Source organism: Recurvomyces mirabilis (genome assembly GCF_035927965.1).
Source record: "Recurvomyces mirabilis strain CCFEE 5264 chromosome Unknown scaffold_31, whole genome shotgun sequence".
NCBI classification, from domain to species: Eukaryota; Fungi; Ascomycota; class Dothideomycetes; order Mycosphaerellales; family Teratosphaeriaceae; genus Recurvomyces; species Recurvomyces mirabilis.
The window spans coordinates 249,253-264,222 of record NW_027041965.1 but is presented as its reverse complement, the minus strand read 5'-3'; the positions used below and the strand labels follow the sequence as shown (position 1 = coordinate 264,222).

Sequence of the window (14,970 nt, the reverse complement as noted above, 5' to 3'; positions counted from 1 at the left end):
GATGGCATTCACATGACCTTGGATTCCACCATAAACTGAAGCGTGCAAATCCACCGGTAGCGCTCATCACAATACATCCTCTCACACTGCTCGGATCTTCCGTCTATAGTCCCAGGCTTATCATCCACTCGGCAACTTACTATTCGAGTGGATCTCCTCTTTGAGTAAGTCCACCTGAAGGCAGAACCCGCAAGCGTACATACCGAGGCTCTGTAGACCAATGGCATGGCTTCGCCCTCGACGACATCCGGAGGTCTGCATAGCATTGGACGATGATTTATGCTTAGCACAGAACGCAACCATGCCGCAACGGCGCTGATGGCTATGCCTCACATATAACAACTTGGGAACATCCTCCTGCTGCCGTTGATCGATTATCGGCACTTTCACACCCTCACTCACAGTCTTTCGTTATTATCCATACTACATTCACACCAACCAACATCTTCAACAAACAACCTAAAACGACAATATGCGTGCCTCAATCTTCGTCACCCTCCTCGCCTCTGCGGTCTTCTCCTCTGCCCTCGCCATCCCAGCACCTAACGCTGTCGCCGCTACCTCCTCCGGCTGTGATGGCTTGGGCGGTATCCTTGGTGGCTTGACCGGCTCCTGCAATACTGCGTCTGCGGATGGTAGTGGTGCGTAGTACACCATATCTTTCGAATGACGCGAATACTGATACGCTTTGTTAGGTGATGGTAACTCCGCCGGCAACGGTTCAGGCAGCGGAAACGCATCAGGATCAGGTCAGTCTTGCCTTTCTCGGCCTTCCGCTCTCAAGTCTCCCTCGTACTAACAGCGACCAAGGCAACGGCTCCGGCTCAGGCGACGGCAACGGGAACTCAGCCGGCGACGGCGCAGGGTCGAACGATGGCAACGGCAACGGAGTAAGTCGAATCCCAATCATCATTCATCAATCAGCGAACACCATACTAACCTCCGTCTCAGAGTGGCAACACCGGCAACAGCCTCGGCAACATCAACGTAAGTCCCACCTTGACCCCGACCGTTAACGTCGACCTGATCCTGACGACTTTACGGCTCGACCCTACTGTCTCACCGACCATCAATCTTCGACGATAAAAGCGCCACGCTACGAGAACAATAATGGGTGCTGACATTTCTTTGCCAGATGTAAGCATAGCATAGCAACAGGATGAGTGGTGGGACAGGTGTTTGGAAGGCGTTTTACTGCATGGCCCAACGCTTACATGCTTGATTGTTTGTAAAGGGGGCATACACTATATACACCACGAGGATCTCATATGTATATACAGGTCGAGGAAGCGAATTCTACTGCTGAAGCAAAAGGAAATCAGAAAAAGTCACAACACAGTCCAGCGCTCTTTCCATTTCCGCTTACTCCACCCATGGATATGATGATCGCTTCAACTCGGCATTACATTATTCAAGTAAGCAGCCTCTTCGTCGCCGCTGGAGACCGGATGCGTAAGCTGGAAAAGGGAATCACGTACCACGCTTGAAGCCACCCCAACCACCACCACCCCCTACAGCTGCGGACGTGAGCGTCTTTCATGGCCACTGAACGTCCCTTGCCAAGCTATCAGTCCACGTAATGATAGTCGCCAGTCCACTCGTGTTGAGGCGACATCAACGAAACTTATTCGATCCCACACAGCGGTCTTGCACATCAAAAACTTGCAAGCACAAAAGACCGCACATGAGACGTGCAAGACCATAAGCATTATTACAGCAAGTATCGAGCACACTAACTGTACAATAGCAATCCGGTCCTCACCCACGAGACTCCTTCGACACAAGCAAGCTTTTTGATGATACATGCAGACCCATCATCCCTGCAAGAAACGCCCCATCACGCGCTATGCAAGTCGGGTATCGTCGTGCGCAGACCTGTATACAGACATCCTTTCGCACACACACAGCCACGACCCGTCCTTCCCTCCAGCACTTGGGTCTGGAAAGTAGGGTCTCGCGCTCGCCATCGTTTGAAAGGCAAGTGGAAAAAGCAAACGCAGCATTCGGGCTCAGCACACCATCCGCATCATGCTCTTTTCCCCCAGCCTCCACCTCCTTACACTCATTCCGTCGATCGAATGGCCTACTTACTCTTATTCAACTCCAACAACTTAACATCAAACACCAAGGTCGAATTCGGCGGGATATCCCTCCCAGCGCCCTTGGATCCATACGCGAGATGAGCAGGGATAGTAACACGCCTCTCACCCCCAACACTCATCCCCTGGATTCCAATATCCCAGCCCTTGATCACCTCGCCGCTGCCGAGCTTGAAGGTGAAAGGCTTGCCCTTCTTGTTCGAGTCAAAGACTTTGTTGTCCTTTTGCAGTTTGCCGATGTAGCGCATACCCACACGATCGCCGGCTTTGGCTGCAGGGCCGGTACCCAATTTCTTGTCGTCGAGGGTTACGCCTTGGACGGTCTTTGGGCCCAGGGATGCTTGGTTCTTATCTTTCTTCGCAGCGGCGGCGGGCTTATCGGCGGTCTTGGTGTCCTTGGTTGGGGTGGGACCTTGCTCGAGCTCCTTGGCGAACTGGACTTTCTTGTCTGATTTGGCAGAGGATGCGACGTCAGCAGACTTGTCCTCGACAGCTGCGGCAGTGCCGTCATTCTTCTTCATCTTCTTGAGCTGCTTCTTGCTGAGCTTGGCCTCGCCATTAGTGCTGGCATCCTTGATCATCTCGTCAAGGGTCTGGGCCTCATCCTCGGCGGGACGCTTGTTGCCCTTCTTGTCTGCCTTCTTGCTGGCCATCTCGATGAGCTTGGGTGCTACTTCCTCCTCGTCAATCTCGGTGATACGTGGGTCCTCCATATCGTCGAGCTCGTCTTCTTCGTCATCCTCAAGCTCATCCATGTCGGGCTCGAGGTCGTAGTCTTCATCCTCATCATCCTCTGGGTCGTACATGCCTGGTCCGCCGGCTGCAGGCTCGACATAGTTGCCAGTGAGGTAGACGGCGTGAGTACCGCTGACCTTGAAGAAGACACGCTCGTCCTCGCCGATGGTGATGTCGAGGGGTTGCTGGTAGTTCTGAGAAGGATGTTAGCGGCCGGGATCCAGAGCTTGACAGCAGTGAACGTACCTTCTCTGGGTCGAGAGTGCAGATGACAAACTCCTCGACATAGTCTTCGCTGTCAAGATCATCATCGTCCTCATCGTCCTCCTCATCCTCATCTTCGTCGATATCGACCGGCATCTTGCCTTTGGACTTGCCCGACTTGACACCATTGACGCCGTTGGGCTTGGCATCCTCCTCGTCGTCTTCATCCTCCTCGTCATCATCAACATCCATGCCCTCCTCCTCGGCAAGCTTGCGGATCATGGCCTCAACACGAGCCTTCTTGCTCTTAGCAGGGTCGCTTGGACCACCAGCCAGATCCTCATCCTCGTCGTCATCCTCGTCATCCTCAGCACCAGCGAACATGGCATCCATGCGATCAACATCGAACTCGTCGCCTTCCTCGTCATCCTCGCTGTCGTAGTCATCCTCCATGCCAAGAGGCTGGCGGATGACCTTGAGGGTGGCACGCAGCGGCTGACCTTCCTCGCCCTCAGGCACGGCGCTCGGGTCGATGGCAGCCATGGTGATGCGGAAGGCGGCGGGGATATCACCCTCGGCCTTGATCGCGACATCGCCTGGCGGGACTTCTTGGCCGAACATGGCCATGGGAATCATGGATGTCATGGCGACGGCTGAGCTGTTGTGGCTGTGGCTGTGGCTGTGTTTGGAGGGTGTAGTCGACCTTCGTTGGTCTGGTGTCTTATGTTTGAGCCGAGCGTATACTGCTGGGCTGTGTGGGTGCAGTGATTAAAATACAAAGTAGCTTCCACCCAGCTCGAACTTTTCATGCACAGAGCTTTCGAAAAGTTCGCGCTAGTGGTTGAAACTCGGGGGATCTTTCGAGCCCGCATACGTCACGTGTTGTGGGCTAACTTCTGTGGGATGAATATGAGTTGCAAGTCTTCCACCGCCCGCCCATCGACTACTGCTGCCACTGCTGCCAGAGTTGTTAGGCAAGCAGAGACCACAGTAAAAAGCGGGACTGTTCGGACTATCAGACTGTGCGGGCCACGTCGCAGCTGACTCTCAATCCTGAGCGTTGATCTGAACAGATGTTCACATGTCAATGTAATAATATCTAATACCTCCCTCCAATGTCAACTTCCATATGCATGCACACTCGTTTGCTGGACACATCCAATCAGAGCAGACCATACCGGTGACATCAGTGCCAAGTGCTTGACAAGACGATCATCAGTCAGACAATCGCGTCGACACATCACACCAGTTGACGAATCGTCTGCCGGCTGCTCCAGTGGAGTGTGCAGCCTGGAGTAAAGCATAATGCAGAACTACGGGCGACCTGGCCAGCAGGATGGGGCGGAGCAGTTGGCACAGCAGGTGGGGCAGATGGGCCTTGGTGGAGGTGGTGCAGGACCAGCAAGAAGGAAGAAGGATAGGCATGCATATCACCAGATCGAGCAGCCTAGCCAGACCTCACAACCATACGCTGGAGCACAGCAGGGTGGACAGTACCTGAATGGCCAAGCAGGACAACCACACCCAGGCTCGAGTCCAGCACAGGCTCCCTGGCAGCAGACAACACAGCCATGGCAGTCTCAGACCATGCCAACTTCAGCACCCGGAGCTGCAACTCAGCAGCAGCAGCAGCAGCAGTATGGCGCACCTTCAGGCACACCCATATCTATGGGCGGCCAGCAACCAGGCCAACAATCCGGCATGACACCCGGCGGCAACCAAGCGCGAGTCAACCCAGATCAAATCCCCAGCGTACCCGCAAGCAGAGACGGCCCAGCCGACTACTACAAAACCCACATCTACCCGACCATGGAGCAGCACCTCGCTCCACCAGCAACGACACCCTTCGTAGCATTCGACCAAGGAAATGCATCGCCGAAATATGCTCGATTAACCCTGAACTGCATTCCCAACGCCCACGACCAAATGGTTTCAACTAGCCTACCCCTTGGTCTGGTCCTGCAGCCCCTAGCCAAACAAAGCGACGGCGAACAAGCCATCCCCGTCCTCGACTTCGGCGAATTAGGACCACCCCGTTGTCGGCGGTGTAGAGCTTACATAAACCCCTTCATGATCTTCTCCAACGGCGGGAGCAGAATGACTTGCAACCTATGTGCTCATCCGAACGAAGTAGCGCCGGAGTACTTTGCGCCTACTGATCCGCAAGGTGTGAGAGTTGATCGGGCCGAGAGGCCCGAGCTGCAGCTAGGAACATGCGAGTTCCTGGTTCCGAAGGAGTACTGGTCCAAAGAGCCCGTGCCGATGCGGTATCTGTTTCTGCTGGACGTGAGTGCTGAGGCGTATAACCGTGGGTTTCTGCAGGGAGTATGTGATGGAGTACTTGCTGCGATCTTTGGTGACGAAGAAGATGCAGCCACGAAGGGGGTTGATCCAGATGTGCGACCGAGCAAAGTTCCTGCGGACGCTAGGGTGGGCTTCATGACCTTTGACCGCGAAGTACACTTCTACGACGTTTCCGCCTCCGTCGCCGCGCCTCAACAACTCGTCGTATCCGACCTAGAAGACCCCTTCGCCGCAATATCCGGCGAGAGATTATTTGTCGACGCCGCACAATGCCGGAAGAACATTACCAAACTCCTCCGACAGATCCCCAACATGTTCGCCAACATCAAGTACCCCGAGCCCGTCCTCCTGCCGTCGCTCAACGCCGCCCTTTCCGCTCTCGAAAGCACCGGCGGCAAGATAATCTGCTCGCTGAACAGCCTTCCTACCTTCGGGCCTGGCAAACTAGTCCTACGAGACAAGGGTTCCCAAAGCCAAGCCGACGACGCTGACCACAGTAAGGAGTTGCTGAAGCCGCAACATGACGGTTTCCGGAAATGCCAAGCCGAAATGGTCAAAGCTGGCGTAGGCGTTGATTTCTTCCTTGCCGCTCCAGTGGGTGGATATCTAGATATAGCCACCATCGGCTTCGTGGCCGAGAAGACAGGTGGCGAGACGTTCTATTATCCTAACTGGTCGTACCCACGAGACTGCCTCCGCTTGGCGAAAGAGATCTCGCATACATTAAGGCGGGAACAAGGTTATGCGGCGCTGATGAAGGTGCGGTGTAGTAACGGGTTACAAGTGGCGCACTACAGTGGGAATTTCACTCAGCACACTTTCGGCGCGGATCTGGAACTGGCGAGTGTGACGCAGGATTCGGGGATGAGTGTTACTTTTGCTTATGATGGGAAGGTGAGTGTGCGGTTGAATCCTGTGGCTTCGGTTGAGGAGAGGAGGAGGGCGACGCATGTTGAGGTGCGCCTTTCTACCTCTCTCTCTACATCACTGCATATACATGAAGTGGGGAAACGGATGCTAATGAGTGATTGACCAGCTCGACCCGAAACTAGACGCCCATTTCCAAGCCGCCCTACTCTATACCACCACCTCCGGCCAACGAAGGGTCCGATGCATCAATGTCGTCGCTTCCGTAACTGAAACCGCACGGGAAAGCATGAAATTTGTGGACCAAGATGCCGTGATAACGGTAATGGCCAAAGAATCCATCTCCAAACTCGGCGAGCGTAGCCTGAAAGAAATCCGGCAGGCATTACAGGAGAAATCCATCGACATCCTAGCCGGCTACCGCAAGAACTTCTCCGATCCTCATCCTTCAGGCCAATTGGTACTACCAGAGAACCTGAAGGAATTCGCCATGTTCATGCTCGGACTTGTGAAATCCCGCGCTCTGAAAGCAGGACGAGAACCTTCTGACCGTAGGATCCAGGAGGCGAGGATGATACGGAGTATGGGTCCCGCCGAGCTCAGCTTGTATTTGTACCCGCGCATGATCGCCATCCACGCCCTGGAACAAGACGAAGGATTCGCGGACGAGAACGGCCACCTGAAAATGCCTCGAGGGGTCCGGACCTCCTTCTCCCAGATCGAGGAAGGCGGTGCTTATCTGGTTGATAACGGCCAGATATTACTTCTCTGGCTGCACGCACAAGTCAGTCCGAATCTCCTGGAAGACCTTTTCGGGGAAGGCTGCAATAGCCTTCAAGCTCTGGATGCTAATCTCGCGGCTCTGCCGGTACTGGAAACGCATCTTAATGCTCAGGTGCGGAATATCCTGTTGCATATGGAGGAGCAGAGGGGATCCAAGGGTTTGGCTATCCAGCTCGCAAGACAAGGGTTAGATGGGGCGGAGTTTGAGTTTGCGCGGTTGTTGTTTGAGGATCGGAATGGTGAGGCGAGTAGTTATGTTGATTGGCTTGTCATGCTGCATCGGGGTGTGGGGACTGAGGTGAGTTGTCATAAGCGATGTTTGGATGTGTCAAAGGGTGTGGTTTGCTGACGAACCTGCGGAATTCACAGCTAAGTGGACAGAGGAATAAGACCACGGGCGAGGATGTGAGCCAGACGGTCAGTAATGCTATTTCCAGCATTACCGGGGCTGTGACGTGGACGTGAGAAGCTCATCGGTCTGCTTGATCGACATGGGAATCATGTATCACCTCTGTCTTTATACTCTAGCCAGGAGAGATGAGCTACGCCGGCTCGAGCAGAAACTTCCAGCTCTTGGACTGCGCGTGTAGCATATTCGGCCTTACACCGACTGCTTCTATCGAGCTTTGCCCACGGACACCCAATGCCTGGAATGAAGAAAAGTGGAGAAAGAGGCCGGTGGCCTAGTTGAACGCCATGCGCGCTCGTAACGTAGATAAAGTTCGGTCAAACAGCTACAACGCCTCAAATGGATTCTTCGCGCTCCCAGCCCGTCGGCCTCTGGTACTTGATATCCTTGACTGGATGCGGCTTGTCTTCGTCCTTGAACCTCGAGGTGTATGGGTTGGGGTCGTCTGTTGGGCAATTAGCATTGGGGTTGATGGCTGATGTTGTGTATAGAGGCTCACCTTTCTGGTCCAGGTTGCCGAGTGTATGGTTCACCTCCCTATGCTTCGACTCGTCCGCGCGGATATACAGGAGCAGATCCCGCATAGTACGATTGCCTTCCGGCATATTCCAGTACCCGACCGCAATATCTGGTGCCATCTGTGAACATTATTAGCGACCACTCAAACACGTCTTTAAGGCTGCGGTATCACACTCACCCATTTCTCAAACTCCGGCAACTTCCCGGCATCTATATCCTCTATCACCCTCGTATACGTGAGCACGGCCTCTTCCTCCAAATATCCTACGAATCTGTGGCACGTCCTCGGAGAGACGAGATAGCAAGCCACGAACGCGTTGAAGAAAACTCCCTGCCCGCCGAGCACCATCAGGCGCATGAACCAGCCTGGTTCGGCCATTTTGAGGAAGGTGAGGAGGTGCATGCGCTCGTTGTAGGATTCTTCGAGGAGAGTCTCGATCCAGCCGTTGTCGCGTTTCATGCGCCGGACGCTGTGGAAGTGGCGGAGCATGCCGGCTACCATGCCTGGGACCGCGGCCATGGCTTCGAGGAAGATGAAGCTAGAGCTGGTATCAGTGACATGCTTTGGTGGTCTGCATTATGGTGGCGCTTAGACTTACCGTATCATCCACTTGCGCTCGTTCATGGTGCTCTTCTGTACAGCGGCCTTGGGATCTTTCTTCGCCAAAGCGACCGCCTTGTCGTGTCGGTAGCCGGTGCAGAAATCCATGCCCCAGCGCATGATCGTCAAGACTATAAGAGCGACGCGGTCGGACCATGATCGGACATCACGGTGAGCGATCCGAACGGCTTCCATTTGCTCGTAGGTGTAGATGGGGTGTTGCCACATGGCTTCGGTTTGCTTGATCTTGTTTGTCTCCGGCGCTGGCATGAACTCTCTCATGAGAGTCGGTCTTGTCGTGCTGAAGGCTCGTCTTGAGTGTCCATAGTGTTGATGTAGACCGATGAAGCCCGGCCGGGCTGAGATGAGGGTTGTCTGGCCATTGAGAGATTTGAGGATGTTAGCAGCGGACTGCTTTGGTAAGGCGTTGACGGTGATGCTGCGACTGCAGTTCATGGGTGTTGATGAGTGGCGAGTTGATGTTGTGATGATTAGTTGTGTTGTTATTGTTTGTGATGAACAAAGGGAAGTGTTGTGTTAGGGTGCCACTTCCTTCTTATACTAGTGAAAACGTGCGTGCTCAGATGCTATGGTCAGATGTTCAGTGCCAATGCCACGATCGTTTCTAATCAGGCGACGCGGTCTACGCCTGCAGCCGGAAGATGCAAACAGTGATGACTGTGCCTGAGCTGAGGCATGTGCGGCAATGTACGGGTAGGTTTAGCAGCCAATCGGAAGGCGTTTCTGGAGACACCATGTCCTTGGAATTCTTTTCTATGGCCGCGACAATGGCAATAAAGCCCATGCATATCGACCGACAGCCATAGCCTGACGATACAGAACCCTCTGAGTGCGCAAAGCAACGTTAATTTCTATCCTTAAGAGAGTGCCGATTTAGACTAACGACTGACAATAGCGGGGGCAAAGTCGGCTCCGATGCACAGTCACGTGCACCACGAAAACCGGCCGGGACGTTCAGCTCAGGCGCCTTCGAAGAGTCTTACGGTCGTGATGCTACCATGGATGGCGTGATGCTACCATGGATGGCGACCTATATCAGGCTACATTGCCACGATCAGCGGGATAGATCTTACGGCTGAAGTGTGATGCTCTCTGCTTATCTCTCCGAGCACAGCGTCCAGGTGCTACATGTCCTTTGGTCGAATACAGCAAGCGACGACTTCTGTGGGCCCTACTCCTAGTCTTACTAGACGATGCGCTGGAGAGACTAATGCTTGTGATGTCGCGGACTTGTTACAGACTATCGCATATCAGCATATTACGGGAAATGCTTGCCACTCATGATTTCGACGTACCGATCAAATCCATTGTCGCTTTGCTTGGTATCGATTTCCTGATGGTCTACCTTCTTCACCTTTGCAGCAGATGGACCCATCTTCAGGTGCTGCAGAAACCTATCGATTGCACTGGCATTCCCTTGAGCTTCGCCGGCTACAGTGCCATCGTTCATATTCTTTGCATGGCCGGTAATGCTCAGACTGTTGGCTTGCTTTACCGCAAAGGAGCTATGTTCGTGTTGGTTCGGAGTTGACGAGGTGTCTGATGAACGCTTACCGGTAATTGACTCCCTGGACGTCGCCCTCCACAGTGTATGATATCTATTCGGCTGTGAGATGAGAGCATAGCAAGAGTGAAGGAAGTTGCTGATCTACCTACTCTTTTGGACATAGTTTTGGCAGAATTACTAACTTAGCGCATATAGCTTGCTTCCTCTTCCATTTAGAGCAACAAGATTGAAGAGGGTCATGTTTTGGAACATTGTGGTTTTTGGCGTCTTGCATCAGATTTTCATCCTTACGTCATAGTCATCGACAAGTCTTATTAGTTGACGACATCCACGAGCATACCTTTGCCACAATGAATGCATCGTGCAGAGGTTGCGATGAATGGACGGATTTGACAGATTATAGTCGGCGTGTCCTAGATATGCAATGATCACGTGACGTCACGTGACGATGGAATGGTTTGGTCACGTAGATGTACTTCATCATGGAACTGGAGTCCACTTCCGTGATGGTGTCTTGACAGAAGTCGACATGATCTACTCTGTAGTATAGGTTGTCCTCGTCCTAGAGGTCAGGTTTTCCTTCGCAAGCTGGAGTCGCGCATTCTGGACACGGGTTCTTGTATAGCCTGAGAGACTGGCCCACATTGACCTCATCCTGGCCACTGCTCCTGGGCAAGAGGTGGCGGAATGGGCTGGTAGGCTCTCGATCATGTCGAGTATGGTGTGATGAAGGCACTTGTCTTGTGGTGCTGCGGCCAGACGGCTTCACGAGCAGATGAAGAAGGATGATCAGCTCTCTGGAAGCTTCCTCGTCGCCGCCATGATAAGAGGCACTAGCATCTTGCTCACGGCCATGACAAGCTCGAGCGCCTCAAGCACCGAAAATCGGGTGTTCCCGAATCGCATCTTGCCATCGCGTTCGAACATCGTCGTCCCACAGTAGGTAACGTCCTCAAAATGTGAACGCGGGACTGAAGAATCAGATAACAGCATGAGTGGGGATGGTAGGAACCGCAATACTGGGGATCTTTCACACAAAGCGGGTAGAGTAAGCCTTCTCACTGTCACCGTCCCCTCGCATCCTCCTCCTTCCCCTCACTAATTGCACCATCTTCCTCCCCGAACAACATCTCCTGCGCACTCCACAAATCCGCATACACCCCACCTTCCCTCTCAATCAACTCCTCATGCCTCCCCTGCTCCACCACGCCTCCATCTTTCAACACAATGATAATATCACTATCGTAGATCGTCCTCAACCTATGCGCAACGAAAACACTCGTCCTCTTCTTCTCCTTCAGGATCTCATTGATATTCGCTAGTAGAGCCTGCTCCGTGTGCGTATCCAAAGCGCTCGTCGCCTCATCGAAAAAAAGCAAAGGAGGGTCCTTGAGCAAGAGACGGGAGATAGCGAGTCGTTGTTTCTCGCCTCCCGAGATCATCATCCCGCGTTCACCAACCTGGGTTTCATAGCCCTGTGGCAACTTCTCGACAATCTCATGGACCCTCGCCTTCTTTGCTGCAGCGACGACTTCATCTTCCGAAGCCGTGATCCGTCCGTAACGCATATTATGCCCGATAGTATCATTGAAGAGTGGTGTATCTTGTGGTACGACTCCTATACTCTTCCGCAGTGATTCAAGCGAAACATCGCGGATATCTTGGCCATCGATGGTGATTCTTCCTTCTTGAACGTCGTAAAAGCGGAAGAGGAGGCGCAGGATCGTGCTCTTGCCGCAGCCTGAGGGGCCGACAATGGCGATTTTCTGGCCAGCTGGAATGGTGAGGTTGAGGTGTTTGAGGATAGGTCGTTGGTCTGAGTAGCCGAAGGATACGTTCTCGAATTTGATCTCACCTCCTTCGTTCAGGAGGAGAGGGGGTGCATCTTTCTTCTCCACGACCTTAACGTTGACACGTTGGAGGTTAAAGAGGGTCTCCATGTCCAACAGACTCTGCCTCAGCTCTCTATACACGCTCCCCAGGAAGTTGAGAGGCACGCTGAGCTGGAAGACCAGTTGATTCACAAGGACCATGTCTCCCACTGTTAGTGCGCCTTCCGCTACGCCTTGCGCGGCCATGTACATCATGCCTGTCAACGCGGCAGAGAAGATCAAGTTCTGGCCACTGTTGAGATACGCTAGACTTGTAGCAACATTGATGCTCGCGTCCTCGTATTGTTTCAGTGCTGTATCGTAGCGCTTGACTTCATACTTCTCGTTGTTGAAGTACTTCACCGCTTCGTAGTTGATCAGCGAGTCCAGTTCGACAGTGGCACCTTTGTTGTCAGCAGCATTGGCTTCCTTTCGGAATTTGGTTCGCCAGGCCGTGGTGGCGATGGTGAACCATGTGTAAGCCGCCATGGTACTGGCAGTGATGACTGCGAACTTCCATCCAAACTGCCAGGTCAGGATGCCGCATACTAGGCCTATCTCCAGTGCGGTGGGTAGAATGTGGAAGACCATGCTCGTCAGTAGGAAGCTGATACCTTTCGTACCTCGATCGATGGCTCGAGATAGTCCGCCAGTTTGTCTCGAGAGATGAAAGCTGAGGTCAAGGTTCAACAGATGCGTGAAAATGTTGCTGGCGACTCGTCGGATGGCTTTCTGGGCTACAGAAGCAAAAATAGCATTGCGCAGTTCTTGCGCCAGTGTTGCGCCAATTCGGGTAGCGCCGTAGGCGAAGATGGAAGCGCCTGCTATCGCGGCCGCGGTACCACCCATGGTGGCGAAGTCGATGTTCATGTTATCTACTATGGTCTTGAAGTAGAACGGGATTTGGACGTTGAGGACCTGGCCAGGAATATGAGAATGGTATTGATTTGGTTATATAATGGAATGTATGTGCTGACCTTTGCCCCAATCAGCAGGACTACACTTAGGCCCACTCTAAGTCTCACACCCAAGTCATCTTTAGGCCAGAGATACTGTGACATATCCTTTATGATACGCCAATCTGCGTTCCGCTGCTCCTTCTTGGACTTGGTCGCTTCGGCGAGCAAAGGGTCTACAGCAGGGGTTGGCTCTGCAGGCTTGTCCTTTTCCACTGACTCTGGCTTGAGTGACTCTGGACGAGGTTGCTTTGCTTGTCGCTCAGCCTGAATCGTTTGTATTCTCTCGTCATCCTTCCTGTGCCTAGGTGTCGACGCAAAGATGCGCCTATTCGTCCATTGCAGCTGATTGGGATGTCGCAATCCAATCGTAAACGTCAAAGGAGTAGGGATTGCATGCGACCTAGCCGCTGCCCGTAGACAGAGCCGGCTTGCGAACATGGTCGTTTGATGCCGTCTTTGCCTCAGGTGATGTCGTTTGATGCTGTTAAGTCTGGCTCACTTAGCCTGTGCGAAGACTTATCATTGTTCTCGAGTTTTTAAGTGTATAGGCGTCCTGTACGATGTACACAAGATCATGGAACATGAAGATCCAATGTGGAGGATCACGACTGATCGCGTGCTGGGATGACATCGCTGTCTTCAGCCCTACGAGTCTGCGGAGAGATTCGGGAGTGCTTGAGCTCAAGGTTGAAACCCTCTCCAAACACCACCCAATGCACCAGCCATTGTCGCTCTAGATCGCTTCACAATGCGCCGGCAGACGCTCCAACATGTCTGCGCGACCTGTTGCTTTCAATCACGCTCCCAAGCACTTCTCCCCAGGGCTGCAAAACGATATGTACAGATCAGCGCGACTTCTGGTTCAACCGACTTGGAGAATGGCAATGTCTTGTCGGTCGTGAGAACAGGTAGGTCCATTGGAGCGCCCTCCAGTATATACAGTAGTAACAGGTAAGTAGACGACGGCTTCTCCATCCTCTCCCCGACCTCCTCTCTCTTGTCCGCCCGCCTCTCCGCCTCAGCAAACCTCTACACACGAAAGGGTACCCTCGTAGCCCTGCGAGGCAAACCTGAGAATGCCGTATCCACACTCCATCTCCTAGGGCCTGTGCAAAGAGCGCTCACTGGCATACCATTCATATACCAACGAATCACATCCACAACACCCTACGAAGCACTCATAGCTCCGAAAAACACAAATACCTCTCTCACTATCTTGAATTTAGATGGGAGAGAAGACTGGATGATTGCGCAGCGAAATGCTTTGGTAGCATGGACAGGCCACACACTCAGCCTAACGCCAAAGCTAAACAGCAATATGGTAAAGTATCTTCTACTGATCTCCTCGCGCCCAACTAACCCAACGCCCACAGTCCTTCGCCCACTGGGGTAACACAACAGTCACCGGCCGAGGCCTTGTCGCTCTCTCCGGTCGCGGCCAAAGTCATCAGATCACCCTCAAGACCAACGAGAAATACGTTGTTCATCCAAGCCATGTTCTAGCCTACAACTTGACACAACACGCGCCCGGACCATACAGATTCAAGTCCACGAGTCTTCGCTTCCAAATTCCGGCTCTGTCGAGATGGATCCCGGATACCAAGTTCTGGCGCACGATGCGAGAGGCGACAGCGTGGAGGTGGGCGAGTAGTATGGCGTTCACGATCAGGACGTGGGCAAGACGGACGATATGGGGTGATCGGGTAAGTGTTCTGAGTTGTATTAATGGAACGTGCAGCGGCTGACTTTGTTCTACAGCTTTTCCTGGAATTTAAGGGTCCGGCAACCATTCACATCCAATCTCGCGGTTCTGGACTCAGGGATGTACTTACCGATGGCGACGTGAACGAGATAGCGGATTCTCCTGCTGGATCGGCTGCGAGAAGTGTGGCTATGATCGAGTCGGGGCTGAAGGCTGGTGATGTGTCTACCACTGGAATGACAAAGCCGAAGTCGGCGACAAGTATGAGTTATGCCACGGTACATCAGAGTGGCACTGTCAAGTTCGATGAGCAGAAAGCTTGAGCACAGAGAGCTTCACTCTGATACGAGATGAGACAGTAGGGAATGAGTGGATTCTCCTCAATGCCT

At 53.1% G+C, this 14,970-nt stretch overlaps 7 protein-coding genes across 7 annotated transcripts; 3 read left to right on the top strand and 4 right to left on the bottom strand.

Moving 5' to 3' along the window:
- Window positions 1-472: 472 nt before the first annotated feature.
- On the top strand, window positions 473-1,086 carry LTS14_009454 (uncharacterized protein; the record flags this gene model as incomplete). The annotated part of the gene is made up of 4 exons (XM_064842136.1): window positions 473-641; window positions 696-749; window positions 811-890; window positions 952-1,086. The coding sequence occupies 4 exons, from the start codon at window positions 473-475 to the stop codon at window positions 1,084-1,086; spliced, it is 438 nt and encodes a 145-aa protein (XP_064690344.1).
- A 997-nt stretch (window positions 1,087-2,083) lies between these two features.
- Window positions 2,084-3,683, bottom strand: FPR3 (peptidylprolyl isomerase fpr3; the record flags this gene model as incomplete). The annotated part of the gene is made up of 2 exons (XM_064842135.1): window positions 2,084-3,028; window positions 3,081-3,683. 2 exons carry the CDS (start codon window positions 3,681-3,683, stop codon window positions 2,084-2,086), a joined length of 1,548 nt encoding a protein of 515 aa, XP_064690343.1.
- A 660-nt stretch (window positions 3,684-4,343) lies between these two features.
- On the top strand, window positions 4,344-7,457 carry SFB3 (COPII coat Sec23p-Sfb3p heterodimer component; the record flags this gene model as incomplete). Its single annotated transcript, XM_064842134.1, has 3 exons — window positions 4,344-6,236; window positions 6,379-7,290; window positions 7,362-7,457. 3 exons carry the CDS (start codon window positions 4,344-4,346, stop codon window positions 7,455-7,457), a joined length of 2,901 nt encoding a protein of 966 aa, XP_064690342.1.
- A 279-nt stretch (window positions 7,458-7,736) lies between these two features.
- Window positions 7,737-8,977, bottom strand: AOX2_2 (inducible alternative oxidase 2; the record flags this gene model as incomplete). Its single annotated transcript, XM_064842133.1, has 4 exons — window positions 7,737-7,846; window positions 7,901-8,039; window positions 8,099-8,459; window positions 8,520-8,977. The coding sequence occupies 4 exons, from the start codon at window positions 8,975-8,977 to the stop codon at window positions 7,737-7,739; spliced, it is 1,068 nt and encodes a 355-aa protein (XP_064690341.1).
- Window positions 8,978-9,800: 823 nt separating this feature from the next.
- On the bottom strand, window positions 9,801-10,301 carry AOX2_1 (inducible alternative oxidase 2; the record flags this gene model as incomplete). Its single annotated transcript, XM_064842132.1, has 2 exons — window positions 9,801-10,081; window positions 10,232-10,301. The coding sequence occupies 2 exons, from the start codon at window positions 10,299-10,301 to the stop codon at window positions 9,801-9,803; spliced, it is 351 nt and encodes a 116-aa protein (XP_064690340.1).
- Window positions 10,302-11,113: 812 nt separating this feature from the next.
- On the bottom strand, window positions 11,114-13,317 carry ATM1 (Iron-sulfur clusters transporter atm1, mitochondrial; the record flags this gene model as incomplete). Its single annotated transcript, XM_064842131.1, has 2 exons — window positions 11,114-12,838; window positions 12,898-13,317. The coding sequence occupies 2 exons, from the start codon at window positions 13,315-13,317 to the stop codon at window positions 11,114-11,116; spliced, it is 2,145 nt and encodes a 714-aa protein (XP_064690339.1).
- Window positions 13,318-14,197: 880 nt separating this feature from the next.
- On the top strand, window positions 14,198-14,904 carry AIM24 (Altered inheritance of mitochondria protein 24, mitochondrial; the record flags this gene model as incomplete). The annotated part of the gene is made up of 3 exons (XM_064842130.1): window positions 14,198-14,200; window positions 14,253-14,582; window positions 14,638-14,904. 3 exons carry the CDS (start codon window positions 14,198-14,200, stop codon window positions 14,902-14,904), a joined length of 600 nt encoding a protein of 199 aa, XP_064690338.1.
- Window positions 14,905-14,970: the final 66 nt, after the last annotated feature.